Genomic DNA, 16,471 nt, shown 5'->3' with positions numbered 1-16,471 from the left:
ATTAGTTATATAAACAATATAAATTATATATTTTAATAACATTTTTATAGTAATATACTTGTATATATGATAGTATATAATTGTTTTGATCTCAATTTTTTTTTATAAAATAATTATAAATATTATATTTTTAACAAATTTTTAATATATATAATTGATTTTTTTGTAATTAAATATAATTTGACTTGTTAAATTTAAGCTCATAAATTTTAATATTAATTTATAATAATAATAATAATAATAAACTATATAAAATAAAACCAAAAAAATTATTATTCAATTTCATCAAAATTACAAAACTAAACTCAAATATTATGACATAATCTATTTATGTGGTATATTATAATACTCTATAATTATGACAAACATTATTAAATCGTGAGTTTTATGCACAAAAAAACTAATGGTTATATCAATTATAATTATGAACTATTTTAATTGAATCGGTTTGTAATCTTAAAATAAACCTTTTATTGTTAAGATCATACAATGACCCCTTGTATGTGTGGACACAATTTTTTATTAACCGGTTCGGCAATAATTTGAATATTATTTGAATAATGTATTAGTTTTTTTTTTATTCAATAATTTAAGGAATATATACATAATTTTGAGAAAAAGAAATTATTATTTTTTAATAAAATTGAATAATTTGATTAAACAATAAAAAACAAGCCATACATATGTAAAGATAAAATTTACATAATTTTCAATTATAGGTTTTTAATAATTCAGTTTAAATATTTATATATAAATTTTGTTAAAATACTGTATAAATAGATTGTTGTTTAATTTAAATAAATATATCTAAATTTTAAACTGATTACATTTTACTAGAAATATGTTATATATAATTATATAAATTTTTGTATGATTAAAATACCAGGATCAATTTTTTTAAGATAATAATCGATAATATAGTAGATAATAAAGTATATATTTTATTTATATTATCCGATTAATAGTTAATAATAAACTACATATAAATAAATGTTTTATTTAGTTTTATGTTTAAGTTTATAATACAGTATTTAATTAATATTAACTATAAAATGATTGATCAAAATGTATGTATTCCTCGATTATATGAAAAATTCTAAATAATCTCCAATTGATTGATAGAGACATCTATTAATTACTACAAACACTTGACAAGTGGTATACGTGACTAACGATTGTGACCTCAAAACTATATTACAATTGTTTGACATAAATAACAACAACATGTGATTGTTGTCAATCAACTCCCCGTTTGTTTGGTTTACTAATAATTACCTAACAATTGATACTTGAATTTTCAAGCAATCGATTGTCACTACAAACACATTATTTGTGTGACACGTGTTTAAAGAGACACTCATATTATTGAGTGATTTAATAGACTCTCTCTCTCTCTCTCTCTCTCTGTATATAAACATTGAGTATTAGTTGACTATTATTTGTGTGGTTTTGTTGGTTATAATCAACAAAATCACTAAATAATTGAAATATTAATTATTATTATTATTGTTATTATTATTATTATTATCAATATATTATTATAATTAATGTTTGATATTATTTTTATATTTATATTTTAAATCAATATTTTATAGTTTATTAATTGTTTTGATTTGTTTTTAACGGTAAATATTGATGAATAAAATATGATATGTTATGACAATAATTGTCCTAATTTTTGCAAATATGTTGACAGATATGTATCCCCGGATGAGTCAATACTATCCATCAACGGTTCCACAACAAGATATGATTTCCACCACTAGTCACACAAACCATTTAAATCCAAGAGTTATGTCGGCAACGGTGTCTCAGCCCATGAGTACCGGTCCCTGGGGTTACCCACCCGTAACTCCGTGCTATCAGTACATCCCAAAACCCTATCCGTCGACATCGACATCTGTCTTACCATCAAATGCTGCCACTGTTTCGTGCAATCCTTTGCTTTCAACTGTAGACAACAACCAGCCGTCTGTCTTAGACATAGGTATCCCATTAAATGCTTTTAATGTAATTGTTATTAAATGATAATTAATTTTAACTTTTATAGGTTCTTCTTTTTCTTCATCGACAAGTGATTGTAATAAATGTAGACAAATATGTGTTAAGAGTAATATTGAAGACAATAATGTATTGATGAAAGAGTTGATAAAGAGTTTGGAGACAATGCGACAAAATCAGGAAAGATTTGAGACAAATGTATTGACAGAAATGAAACAAATGAAAGAAGTGATGTCTGATCTGAAGTTAACTTTACAAGAGCTTCCCATAAGATTTGCCGACGCTTTGACTCAGGGTTTGGAGTCAGTAAACAATCCATCAGATTGTATATCCATTAATTCAGAGCCTGAAATGGTGGGCAGTATCAGAAAAATCAGTATTGCGGACGATATTGAGACAGATTTCGTTGATCTATCAAACGATAAGCAAACGACCGAAACTCATGGCCACCCGAAAATGGCATCGACAGCTATCTTCGAAAAGTTTGTTTTTGACACGAAAGCACCCGTTGTCGACAAATTTGCTGTTAACTCCACACAAACGCCACCAACAGTGGAAAAGTTTGTCTTTCCGTACGATCCGAAAGTAGATTTGAATGTATGGCTTAAGAAAGAAACCAACGATTGATTGGCAATTTGCAGACAATGAATATTAAAATTTAATTCAAATACAGTATATCTTATTAATATTTTAAATAAACTATTTCATTATATAAACAATTATACAAAAATTATATGTATAGAGAGATAACATTATATATAATATATACCGTATATATGTATTAACAAAGAGACTGTTTTTTATAAGCTATCAAAATATTGTATTAATTTGTTTAAACCAAACAAATAGTTGTCGTCGAGACCGTCATTTGGAAAGACATGAGCGAAGTCTATCATATTGACCACAGCTTTACTTTGATGGCAATCGTAGACAAATAACAAAGAACTGGATATGAATTGCCATTTGTTGTGATTGTAATTATCGAACCACTCTTTAATGACTTTCATTTGACGCGAAAACTCACGAATTAAGGCCCTATTGTTTTGAACATATAATACGAGTGCTGATGAAAATGAAAATAAATGTTAGTCGATATGGTTTAGCTGTTATCTAATATATCTTAAGGTAACCTTCGCCGACATTATGAGGAGTCAGTCTTATGCCATAATCTTTCTCTTTGATCACATAGTTGTTGTCTTCAGGCTTATAGATCTGTTTAACAAATTGTCAAATGGATTAAAACAATTATTGATTCAATGAGTTTAGGTGTAAAAGCATACTCTCATCCCAAGAATCCTAAACCCAATGTCACTTTGGAACCGGTATTTAGTGATTTCACTTAAGATCTTTTGTTCATTAGCTTCCAAGTCATAAGTTTTGGCGCCGATCTTAATGTCCAACACCGACGGATTCTTCATACCATTGCTGATGTCTGTAAGTCTTATGTATTTGCGTCCCGTTTTTTGGTCGACAAATATACCATTAAATTTTGGTACAAATTGTCTTAAATTTTGAATGTCTTCGCGGAAATCGTTATCCGAATCCCAGATCTGTGAGTATAACCGAAACTCGCGTTCACTTCGTTTATCACAAATAGGTTTCAGTATATCTTGTGAGTGACGGTGTCTTAATAGCGCCAAATTGTTTGGCGAAGACCCGAACCGATGTCCGGCCACTTGATTGTCGAGCGGATCGGTTCCCACCGGGAAGTCGTCGCCAAACGGATGGTTAACAATATTGTCGCCATCGTCTCCCTTGTCGTTGTCATTCATAATTGTCTTGAAATAATAAATGTCTTAACTTCGTTGGCCACCATCTACTGCACCATCGCTGGCATCGATAGCTATGTTTTGGACACCAATTGGTATACTATCGACAATATATTCAACACATTGTTGTTTGTCTCACATTAAGTGTTGCAACAAATCTAATCACAAATAATAAGATAAACGTTTGAAACAATCATATGATGTGTTTGTCACCAAATATGATGACTAAATGCACCAATAAATCAATCAGACAATCAACTAATCAATTGATATTTTCATATTTATAACAACCTATATAATCAATGTGTCCACCAATTAATCATCAAAAATTATATTCAAATTTGTTATTACTTTAAAAAATTAAATTAACAACAAATTTGTTGGACAGTACCGGCAATCCCGCATTATTTGGTCACTTTATGTACTAAATATAATATACAGACAAACTGTTTATCACAAACAACGTTAAGACATATACTGTACAGTATTATAGCTGTATCTAAATTGTATGTATTTTAATAAAAATATCTATAAATAATTTGATAAAATGTTTATTTTTTTAATTGACATAATATAATGATTATTAAACATATTGTGAAAACCCACGAATTGTTAATTATTTAGCTTTAGTTAACTATTACTGGTTATAGTAATTATAATAATAAAAACTTTGTATAGATATTAACTCAAATAAAAAAATAATTTTTATTAAAAAACTCAATATTAATTATTGAACAAATTTGCTATTTTTTATCCATATGTATTATAAAATTATTAAAATCTAATAATTAAAATTTAAAGTGTTTGAGCAATAAGCAAATTACTAAAAACTGTATTAATTTAATATTAAATCAAAATTATAGATTTTAATTGAATTTCAGTATAAAACATTTAAATATTGATTAGATTACTATACATATGCTACTAACTAATTTTAATTACCGGTACTAATTTTATATTATTTAATATCTATAAATTTTATACTATACTATACTATAGTCTATAGTACAATATACAAAAAAATAATCACAAATGTATGTATAAAAAATTAAATTTGACTCAAACTTTATTATTATTATGCGTTTCGTATGATTCTTATATTATTTACATAATTATTATGAAATAAATTTATTCTAAAATATTATATTTATATATATACTGTCTATAAAAAAAAAAATTCTAACAATCGTTATTATTATCATTAATTATTATATATGTTTATCATAACAAAATAATATAGTTTTCAAAACTTAATAATTATAATTAAAAAAAACCTAAATTGTTAAAAATAAAAATATAATTCTTAAAACTCTTCATCCCAACCGGTCATGTCTTCGGGTGGATCACCTTCAGAGTCGGGCGGGTATTGATCGAAGTTTGAATTGTCAATTGCACTTTGAATCTAATATTTATCAAAAAATTAAATATAAAAGATTATATTTATTAACAAAATTTTTATTTATAATACCGTAGGCACTATAGGCGGGCGAGGATTTAAACTACGAGTTTTGAGTCCTTCCCAATTAAATCCATCAAACCATCTATAATAAGCCAAATAAAATACATTTAATCAGATTTTCAATACTTAATAAATGTCAATTACCAGTAATTAAATTGTAAATATTATTTATGGCTTAAATTAGTACTACAAATATTATACAGTATTTTTCATAAAATATTTAATCTATTAAATAGATTTTAAAATACTTTATTTTATATTACTTATGTTTTTTGATGTCTTCAATACCACCCTTTTGGTAGCCCAACCTTTCTGCAGGATTATCGCGACATAACTTTTTTATAAGGCTCGTAGAGTTACGAGATATACAACGGGGAAAGTCTATGGCATCTATTCCTCTCAATATTATATTATATGTCTTCATGGGATCAGAACCGGTAAACGGTGGTCTAAAAAAGTATCATAAGATATAGTAATTTAACAATAATATTAAATACAACAATAATATTGACTATTGTAACTCACGTTCCGGTAAGCAATTCAAACATAAGTACACCTAAAGACCAATAGTCAGCTGCAAATGATTTTTTAGATTAAATATATATATATATTCTAAAAATAGTGATTTTCAATTAAAATTACCAGAATAATCGTGTCCCCGATTCAATATAATTTCAGGCGCAACATATTCGGGACTAAAACAAAAAATAAATATACTTTTTATGGCAATTAAAGCAAAACAAGACATATGTTACGTACGTTCCGCAGAAAGTCCAGGTCTTCTTTCCCGGCGGTAACAGACGTTTGGCAAATCCAAAGTCTGTTAACTTTGCGAAACCGAATTCATCTAAAAGCATATTTTCGGGCTTCAGGTCTCTGTAAATAATATTTCGAGAGTGAAGATAATCGAAAGCCTCGATAACACACGACACGTAAAATCGGGTCGTCGTCTCATCGAAACTGCCCCGATCTCTGAGTATTGTCCACAGCTCTCCTCCAAGACATGACTCCAAAAGCATATATAAATATTTGGCATCTAATCATAAAAAACAATTAATAAATTAAATAATTATTATTTTAAATGTTTTTTAATAACCTTTGAATGTTTTGTAAAGTTTTACAATAAAATCGCAGTTGGATTCCATCATAATTTGTTTTTCACTTAAGATGTGTTGTTGTTGTCGGGTCTCAACTATCTGAGCCTTTTTCATCACTTTCAATGCAAAACTCTGTGACTGATTGGTGGCCAGTGTGACCAACTCGACGCGACCAAAACCTCCAACACCAAGAGTGGCCACTTTCCGCAAATCAGTCAATTGTATGTCAGCATAGCGTTCATTCAATCTATGTTTATATAGTGATAACATTTATGATTAAGTCAAACACACAACTAATTGACAATAAATCTTAAATGATTAGTAAAATTCAATAATAAGAGTAAGTTATACCTCCGATATATAGTCTTCACATAAGACAAGCAGCAAAAAAGTAATTAAGTAATGTTTATGGTATTAGATATTAGTTTGAAGAAAAAATAAACAAAAATTTCTAATAAAAACATACCTTCTTCTCTCAACAACGTCTTCGTCATATTGTTTAGTCTTAATTTCGTCTAAATTACTCATAAATTGGTTAAATAATCTGATAATTAAAATAAATTACAAATAATGTTAAACACATGGCTTAAAATGGTGTGTCTGTAAAATCATACTCTCTCTCAATGACTAAACAGGTAACACCAGTATCCGAATCAGCGATAATATTAGCGGTGCGGACGTCATCCCCTTGAAGAGCTCTTTCGCCGAAATAGTCGCCCCGACCTAATGATCGGATAAACTTTTCGGGAACATTGATTTCCATAGCATCGCCACTTGTATTCTGCGATACTATCTCTTTAAGAGTTACTCTAACTGTTCCTCTAATTATTATAAAGAAAGTGTCTCCACGTGCGCCCTGTCTTATAATGTACTCTCCTTTTTGGTAAGTGTTCTGCAGTTAATAAAAATGAAAAATACAAATATTTCACTTTTCATATATTAAACCTAATATTAAAACAATAATAATATACTTCTTCGAGAACGTCGACAATCTTCATAATGGTTTCATCGGGAAGTTTGCTAAATGTCGGAACAGTTTTAAGAAATTCCGTATATTCTTGTTGACGAATAAGACCCGTTCGCATCATAATTGTTTGAAAACATTGTCTTTCAACGGCCCATAACTTGCAATCGGTTGATGCTATTCAAGCAATATATAAAATAACAATAAAATAAAGTAAATATAATATAATAATAAAAAATTATTTAAAATATAAGTAAAACCTTTGACAGTTGCAGTTCGGGTACAATTGTATAGTATTGCCAATTCGCCGAATAGTTTTCCCGGACCCATCTTTGACAAAAATTTCCCGCCTTTACTCACTTCGAGATATCCTTCATCAATAACATAGACAACTGATCCGACACTATCTTCTTGTATAATAAACCGGTCTTTTATATGTTCTTCTGGATACATGCAATCAGTGATCTCTTTGATCTGAACCTCTTCCAAGTTTTTCATAAAATCATTCTCAAGAATGGCGTTCGTTATGAGCTTTCGGGAACTGTTAGAAGTCATGAATTTATATAAATATTTTGATAATGTTTGACATAACGTAAGATCTAATGGTTTGAGATTTAATTGAGACAATGAATTGAATAGATATGTCATGGTTTGTATTGATTTGTAAATTATGTATTCAATAAAAATAAAAATATACTTTTTATATTACTATATCAAATAGTATATAATTTTATTATCATAATAAACATGTTTCATATTTTTGTATAATAGAATCAATTTTTAAAAATTAATTGTTGAATCAAGATATTTATAGAATATGCATCTAATTTTTTATAAAGTTTATTATCTAAAATTTTTTAACAACATATACACATATACTTTTAGAATTAATCATCTAATCAAATGATCTAAAATTAAAATTATGGTAATTTATCAAACAATTATGTAACAAAATTTACATTTATAATATATTGCAATATATAAAAATTATAAAAAATTATGTCCACACATTAGTCTTAAGAATATAGGCTCTGTCATAATAACTAAAAAATTGTCAATTAATTTATATACTGTACCGCTATATGTCATTTAAATATGTCAATCGTCGTCTAAATCTTGACAATAGTTATCATTCATAAAAATCAATTAATTCATCATAAATTAAGAAATGAATGGTTCAAAAATCGAGGTAAGCATATGACGGATATTGTTTCAAAGGTTAATATATACAGTCGTAAATCAATACAAATTATTTCAATTTCATTTGCGATAAGTTCTCAATATTTCATTATTTTTTTTATTAATATTTTAGTTATAAAATTACTACTCATAACTAAATTGTATAACTTCTAGATAATTATAATTTTAACTAAAAAAACAATGAAATAATTTTTATATTATGTTAATTACTAATATTAAAATATTTTAAATATAGAAATGACACTTTTAATTCAATAAAATGATTAAATTTTATTATAGTATAAAATAGAAACTATTCATTTGTTTAATTTTGATTTGTTAAAAGATAGACTAAATTATTCAAAAAACATAAATTTAAATAATGATAATTAAATATATTATAACTATTTTTAAAAATACTCTTAATTAAACAATTTATAATACTGATTAAAATTAATCAAATTATAATGTTATTTAAATCCAAAGGTTATTTTACAATCAATTATTATATAATTTTGTTGTAAAAGCATGGTAACCAATTTTAAACTATAATCAAATTATAAAAATGTATATGTAATTTTTTTAATTTAGCATAATAAAATCAAAAAATTAAAGATTTATTAATAAAATAATTTTTAAACTTTTAACACAAACGCTAATATAAATGAAAATAAATTATAAGTTAATATAATAAATATTATTGCTAATAAGGTAAATAAAATTATTTGATTATTTAAATAATTAATTAAACAATGTTATTTTAGAGTTAATGCTATTTTTAACGAGTAATAATGTCTATTCTAATAATTGAGCAAGTTCAAAATATAAATAATTCAAAAATTCAATCTGTTAATTATCATTGACGTAAAAATAAATTTTGGTCCAAAAATAAATATTTTTCTTAGTTTAACATATGCTAAATATAGTAACATAATTATCATAAAGAGTTGTAAAGTTATTTTGACAACAAAACAATCTTAAAGATTGACAGACAATAAAAATACTTATGTTTTATCAATAAAAATATTATATTATTTCATTATTTTTTCTGCAAAATACAGCTCAGACTCTCTATTAATATAAATGAAAACTATAAATAATTTGTAATCTTTTTTTGTGATAAGTATATTAATAGTTTTATAACATCTATTAGCTGATATAATACAGATTTTATATAGTGTATACTTTAAATAGTATAAGTGTATTGATCAAGGTACATAATATTAAATGCTGATTGTCAATTTTTAAACAATATTTTAAATATATTTTAAAATATATAAAAATAATTTTCTAAATTAGTATCTATATAAAATTAAGTATATTTAATAATTATTTTTAATATTTTGCGATAGTAACTAAAATATAGATTTATAATAATTATTTACTATTATTTTCCCTAAAATTAATTAAATTTGCATAACATTTAAAATAACGTTAAAAATATTATAGAAATTTCATCAATTATAAAACAACAAAATAAACAATAATAATTTACATCAAGTTTTATATTTAAATTAATTTTTTAATAGTATAATAATACCTTAATATCAAACTTTGTCTAATAAAGTTAATTAAAAACTATTTTAGAGTGATTAAAATTTAATCATTAAATAGTATTGTAATTAACTGTATAAATAAGTCTGTGATTACTTTAAATATTATAAACTCAAAGCTATTTATTGTAAATTGTAACTATTATTGTAAACTAAAATTGTAAAATATTGTGTATTAAAAGAGATTTTTTTAAATAAAATTATATTCGCAAAAACTTTCTACAATGAAATAAATGATTTAGAGAAGTATACTAAAAATAAATGATATGTTATGTATTCAATTGTATTCAATAAGAATTCAATGCAATATACACTATGTTTACTGTAATTCTACGAAATTTTGTTAACAAAAAATGTCAAACAAGAATATTCTTATAGTATTTTATAGTAATCTCTTATAATATAAAATTATATTTCGTGGAAATTTATTTATAGTTTAAATCATAAAAAAGTTTAATAGACTTTTTTAAAATTAAAATTTCTATTATTTCAACACGTGTGCTTGATATGTAATATAATAAACTATAATTCATATACCGTAAGTTTTTTATTTACTTTATTTATGAAATTTAGTATAAAAAGCAAATTATTAATACTATAGTTCTATTGATATTTCAAGAATTATTAATTATTTCTCAATTAACTCACTTTAAAATATACATAAATAGAGAAAAAGTTAAATATTTGAATACTTTTAGATTATATTTATTATCAAATCAAAAATTCAATGTCAAACAGTATAATGATATACACATTAAATTTGATAACCACATTGAAAATTACTTTTCATAACACAAATACAGTACAATATTTTGATTACAAATGACTCCTTTTTTCAATATTAAATATATATTTGGATTATAAACATTGAAAAAAAAACTTTTGTAAAACACTCCCAATATGTAAACAATAAATATTTTAAGCATATATTTATTTTAGCTTAATGTTAGACATAATAAATTTAAAATATTATAAAGTTGTAAACTTTATGAAAAAAGTTTAGCTTTTTTCAGCAAAAAAAATTTTCATAAATGATTAATAAAATCAGGAAATGGGACTAAAATTACTAAAATTTTCCTTATATTATATTTGCTTTAGTTTTTATAGATTATTAGCAATAGCCGGTTTTTAACTAACAAAAAAACGATTTAGTGTAAATTAATTGACTTTTTAAAAAAGTAAATCATTTAGATATTTATAAATCAATTTCTATAAATATTATATTTAATTTTAATGTTATTTTCAAGTATAAAAATGGATTCAATATACTGTATATTGATATATACTTGTAAATAAAAAGATAATTGTTAGCTAAAAATAAAATTATATGATATACTTGTGTTAATAAAATAGAATTAATATTTAGAGAAGTTTAGTATATTTACAATAACTTAATGCTTATAGATATGCAATAATCTGTATTAAACTTTATATTTCTATAAAATATCTGATATATATTTTTTGGTGATATCAATGCTATAAACATTATTAAACTTAAACTTTGCGATTATTATTAAAAACATTTTTTTAATCACATTTCATATGATATATACAAATAAGTTAAAACTAAATTGAAAGTCAAATATGATATACATCTTTATATATCTTCTTTAACTAATTATAAGAATATTGTAAATGAATTAAGAAAAAAACAAAATGTTTCGCAAACTTCATAAACCATTTCATATAATTATAAAACAATAAAAAATCAAATCAAATGACAACTACTAACTGTTCCGGTTTCGGGTATTCATTAAACTTGCTTTTGATCAGCTCTTGATAGGTCAATGGATTCTGCGGTTCGGCGGATATACCAAGCAATCGGTTTTTTCGTGGTCTCAGATGGTTATTAGGGGCCGATAGTAAGCCATCGCCTTTTGCAACAGAGAAGACACTCTTGTATTTATCCAATTGTGATCTCAACTGTTGATTCTCTTCGTCCCTATCGTTCAGCAATGTCTTCAACTGTTGGATCTCTTCATCTTTTTCATTCAACAACGTCTTCAACTTTTTGATCTCCTCTTCATGTATGGTAACCAACACCTGTAGATCCGAATCGTGGCAAATGGTGGTCATCGCGGAAGACAACAGCGGTTAAACACTTAATAATTTAATTTTAATTATCAAATTAAAAAAACTTATTAATTAAATTACAATACAATAACAGTTATAAACAACAACAACAACTTTTTAACAACAATTTTAATACATTTGACTTAAAAATTGCACAAAAATGATAATCAAAGACACCATTAAAAAAAGTCACCGGATTTTTATTATTATCACTTGAAGTGGCAATCAATGCAATCATTCATCGCATGAATTATTTTAAAGATAATAACAGAATTAAATCATATGTTTCATCAATTGGTCTTTCATTAGATGGTATATCAGATCATTTGGTGACCATTGCGTGTGATTGCAATTCAATCACTTATTCAACCATTTGTTGCACACATTTGTTGAGACATACATAGACTGTACTGCAATATCTATGGCTAATATTAAAACACATTATATATGATATGCAGTCATATGAAAACAACAAAAATAAAACAACAAATAACTTCAATATAAATTAACAAATATAAGACAAGTTTGTTAACTATATATACATATACAGTATATATACGATAGTAGATATAAAACCCGTATTAATTATTGAAAAATTTAATATTAAATTATATTACTATTTATTTTTTATCACTATTAGTATATTATATATATATCCTATGTGTTTATTAAATGTATTAATAATAATAAATATTATTATTATTATTACGAAATATTGTTTTCATTGTAGACTTTTTTTAGATGAAAAACATTTAAACCTTGTATTGCATTGCAGTGAATGCATACATTCAATACATATATCAATGTTATAGACATTTCTATTATTAAAACTTTACTGTATATTAAAGTAACGAATAATACACTCATTTGTGTGCTTCACTTACGACTGTAGCGACACATATACTGTAGTACTTATAATAATAATAATAATAATAATAATAATAATATGTTTATTGTATGAAATGTTTGGTTAAACATATGAAGCAAACAAATGCCACTCAATATATTGAGACCCAAAACACTGCAAACGTTGCAAACAATTGACTGATTTGTGTCTTAAATGTTGTTTTGTTGTGTCAGTCAATGACTGGTCAATCAAAAGGCATCGACACTGCAATTGTTTGGCAACACTGTTGATGACATTATCACTGTCTTCAATGATGGTGACCACCAATGAGTGTCACCACTATTAATGGCTTTAAAACAATGATCACAAAGAGTTAATTATCACCAAAAAAAATATCTTAACAATTGATTATCATTTATGCACTCATTTTATGAATTGATCACTCATTTCATTTGATTTTGTGGTAATTGTTTGTCATATTTGTTAAATATTTCTTCAGAATAAAGAGTTTATCGATGATTACAATGTATTCAATGATAATCTGGTGATTGGATCTGTTATTTGTGTCACAATTAGCCTATCAATTGGTCAAACAAAATGAGTGAATTTCAATGGTTTGTATTGTTTTGATGTCAGACTTTGTCTATTAATGATATCAATTGAACATTTGATGTCCAATAGGATGTACTCTTTGGTGGACTCGTCAAGAGTGTCGACATTTCTCATATCAATGTTACTCATCGTTTACGGCAGCTTTCGGTTAGTATTTAGCTTTTGTGGTCACAAATATTCAAACAATTGATTCATATTTGTTAATGAAATTGTTGTCTCAATTAGATCTCTTAATATGGAAGAAGAGGCAAAACAGAAAGAAAAAGACACTGGTATTCAAAATGCTGAAAACAGTTGAGTATATTTTAAATTTAACTTTTTTTTATTAATTATGGATTTAGTTTTTTATTTAAAATTGTTATTATCATTAAATGGTTAAGCATTTGTGGTAATTTCGATAATCAAAATAATATTAAATTTGTTAATCTGATTGACATTATAGACGTACAGACATTGGACACAATGCAGGCGTTGTGTCTACCATTAGGAGCCTCTGTATCACTACTCATAATGTTTTTCTTCTTTGATTCGATGCAAATGCTATTTGCCATCTGTACGGCCGGTAAGTTAATTTGACAGTCATTTGCAGATTGTCTTGAAGTGATAAATAATTGAATTTCTATTACCTGTTAAACAGTGATTGCCGCCATAGCTCTGGCATTTCTATTACTTCCAATGTGTCAGTACATAATGAGGCCGTGTACAGACAAAAAGAAGTTTGTATTTAATGTGTTTTATTATAAATTAATTGGAACTAATGATTAGTGATTATCTTTTTAGGATATCATTTGGAATCTGTGGCCGTTTTACAGTCGCAGAGTTAGTCTCATTTTGCCTTTCGGTTACAATAGTCTGCATTTGGATCTTAACGGGCCATTGGCTTCTTATGGATGCAATGGGAATGGGTTTATGTGTTGCTTTCATAGCCTTCGTACGGCTACCGAGTCTTAAAGTGTCGACACTTTTATTGACTGGTCTTCTCATATACGATGTCTTCTGGGTCTTCTTTTCGTCATATATTTTCAGCTCTAATGTTATGGTAAGTCATTTGTTATATAATATGTTTTTTAAAATAAAAATAAATATTTATCAAATTTATGGATTTACTTTAATTTTAGTGTTTTTAGAGTATTGTATTTATTTATGCTATTCATACCCATTATAATGATATTTTATAACCATTAATAATTAATTGCTAATATTTGAAATTACAGTAATTACAAATAATATTTAATTTGTAATCAATTGACATTGTTATTCATGTATTTAAATTGCAGGTTCGGGTGGCCACCAAAACAGCTGATAATCCGGTCGGAATTGTAGCCAAACGGTTGCATTTAAATGGCGTCAAAGATCCGCCGAAACTTTCACTTCCGGGAAAACTAATATTTCCGTCGATGCAAAACTCGGGACACTTTTCTATGCTAGGACTCGGAGATATTGTAATGACTCGACACAATTGCCATGAATTGCTATTAATGTTTATTTTTTATATTTATTTGCATTTAGGTTATGCCCGGTTTGCTGTTGTGTTTTGTATTAAGATATGACGCTTACAAAAGAGCACAATTGAATTCAGTCGAAGCGGGGGTTCCGCCACCCAATCATTTCAATAAAATTACATATTTTCACTGTTCACTGATTGGATATTTTTTTGGTACTTAAAAAAATATAAGTTATAACTTAAATTGATATTAATTTAATGATTTTGATTAATAACCAAATTAATAGGTTTAGTAACAGCTACCGTATCGAGTGAAGTGTTTAAAGCAGCCCAACCAGCGCTTCTGTATTTAGTTCCCTTTACATTACTTCCATTGCTGACAATGGCTTATATCAAAGTAAATTGCAGATCACTATTGAATGACAATAATGATTAAACTAACAAAATAAACATTGATTTTTAGGGTGATCTTCGACGCATGTGGTCTGAGCCGTTCATTGCATCAAATCTTCCCAAACATCTGGAAGTATGATAATAATCAACAATTTTTTTTTATAATTTAATACAAATATATTTTAAACAAAACATACACTCATCATGACTGTGAATCTCTCATTAAATTTGTAATATAATTATAAATCATTAGACCAATTGTGAGTCACATCTACAGATAAAAAACTATTATTTAATTAAGAGATAATACGTGTGAAAAAACATTTATAATTATTCACAGATAAGTTATATATTGTGTAAATAGTTGTATTTTACAAATTTATGATATGATAATACTCTCTTAAAATTAGTTTTTAACCAAATATATTGACATTATTTTATACAATGAGACATATGATATACTTATTTGTAATATAGATTTTTATGCTTTTATTTAAAAAGAAATTAGTAAATTATGTGAGAATTAAAACTTATTACAATATTTAAATATATTATACAATATATTATACATAAATATATTATACAATATATTATACATAAATATACCTACAAATTATTATTAAAATGTTTTTTATTTATTTATTAATTGCAAATAAATTGAGTCACATTTATGTTATACAAATAATTTTAAGACGACTTTTTGTCTTTTAAAAAGCAAATAACTGTAACAATAAATTCACAATTTTCTTAGAGATTGATAATAAATTTTAAAGAGTTATATTATTTTAATAAATATTCTTTATTATAATTATTTTGATTTTGTTTAGGTCAACGCATTGTTTTATAAATTTTTATATTATCATAAATACTATAATGTATTTTTCTTATCTATACGATAATTTTTAAATTTTATTATTTATATTTATTATAACAACATTTTTTAACAGTTCAAAACAATATTATTATTAACCGATAGTCACCAATTTTGAACAACATATCTAAATATTTTGTTAAGCGCTTACCGGTAATCATATATTTTAATTAATATCATGTTTTTATCTCTATTTTTAAACTAAAATG

General features: G+C 25.4%; 4 protein-coding genes across 4 annotated transcripts; 2 read left to right on the top strand and 2 right to left on the bottom strand.

Moving 5' to 3' along the window:
• Positions 1-1,558: 1,558 nt before the first annotated feature.
• Positions 1,559-2,704, top strand: LOC128963836 (uncharacterized). The gene is made up of 3 exons (XM_054310360.1): positions 1,559-1,625; positions 1,697-1,987; positions 2,051-2,704. Exons 2-3 carry the CDS (start codon positions 1,699-1,701, stop codon positions 2,626-2,628), a joined length of 867 nt encoding a protein of 288 aa, XP_054166335.1. The 5' UTR covers positions 1,559-1,625; positions 1,697-1,698; the 3' UTR covers positions 2,629-2,704.
• Positions 2,705-2,739: 35 nt separating this feature from the next.
• LOC128963837 (inositol polyphosphate multikinase-like) lies at positions 2,740-3,978 on the bottom strand. Its single transcript, XM_054310361.1, has 3 exons — positions 3,282-3,978; positions 3,132-3,213; positions 2,740-3,064 (listed from the first exon to the last, which is right to left on the bottom strand). The coding sequence occupies exons 1-3, from the start codon at positions 3,771-3,773 to the stop codon at positions 2,802-2,804; spliced, it is 837 nt and encodes a 278-aa protein (XP_054166336.1). The 5' UTR covers positions 3,774-3,978; the 3' UTR covers positions 2,740-2,801.
• Positions 3,979-4,939: 961 nt separating this feature from the next.
• LOC128963952 (cGMP-dependent protein kinase 1-like) lies at positions 4,940-12,559 on the bottom strand. The gene is made up of 12 exons (XM_054310503.1): positions 11,755-12,559; positions 7,551-7,831; positions 7,298-7,467; positions 6,941-7,218; positions 6,793-6,870; positions 6,326-6,573; positions 5,989-6,265; positions 5,872-5,924; positions 5,755-5,803; positions 5,493-5,678; positions 5,239-5,311; positions 4,940-5,172 (listed from the first exon to the last, which is right to left on the bottom strand). The coding sequence occupies exons 1-12, from the start codon at positions 12,096-12,098 to the stop codon at positions 5,074-5,076; spliced, it is 2,136 nt and encodes a 711-aa protein (XP_054166478.1). The 5' UTR covers positions 12,099-12,559; the 3' UTR covers positions 4,940-5,073.
• A 510-nt stretch (positions 12,560-13,069) lies between these two features.
• Positions 13,070-15,665, top strand: LOC128963845 (signal peptide peptidase-like 3). Its single transcript, XM_054310368.1, has 11 exons — positions 13,070-13,314; positions 13,442-13,556; positions 13,624-13,701; positions 13,780-13,847; positions 13,997-14,116; positions 14,192-14,270; positions 14,335-14,593; positions 14,832-14,996; positions 15,064-15,211; positions 15,286-15,395; positions 15,462-15,665. The coding sequence occupies exons 2-11, from the start codon at positions 13,540-13,542 to the stop codon at positions 15,528-15,530; spliced, it is 1,113 nt and encodes a 370-aa protein (XP_054166343.1). The 5' UTR covers positions 13,070-13,314; positions 13,442-13,539; the 3' UTR covers positions 15,531-15,665.
• Positions 15,666-16,471: the final 806 nt, after the last annotated feature.

Source organism: Oppia nitens, unplaced genomic scaffold (assembly GCF_028296485.1).
Source record: "Oppia nitens isolate AA-2021 unplaced genomic scaffold, nextdenovo-longstitch-racon4-pilon3 scaffold8_pilon_pilon_pilon, whole genome shotgun sequence".
NCBI lineage: Eukaryota > Metazoa > Arthropoda > Arachnida > Sarcoptiformes > Oppiidae > Oppia > Oppia nitens.
Note: the sequence above shows the minus strand (reverse complement) of the source record. Positions and strands in the feature narration are given on the sequence as shown.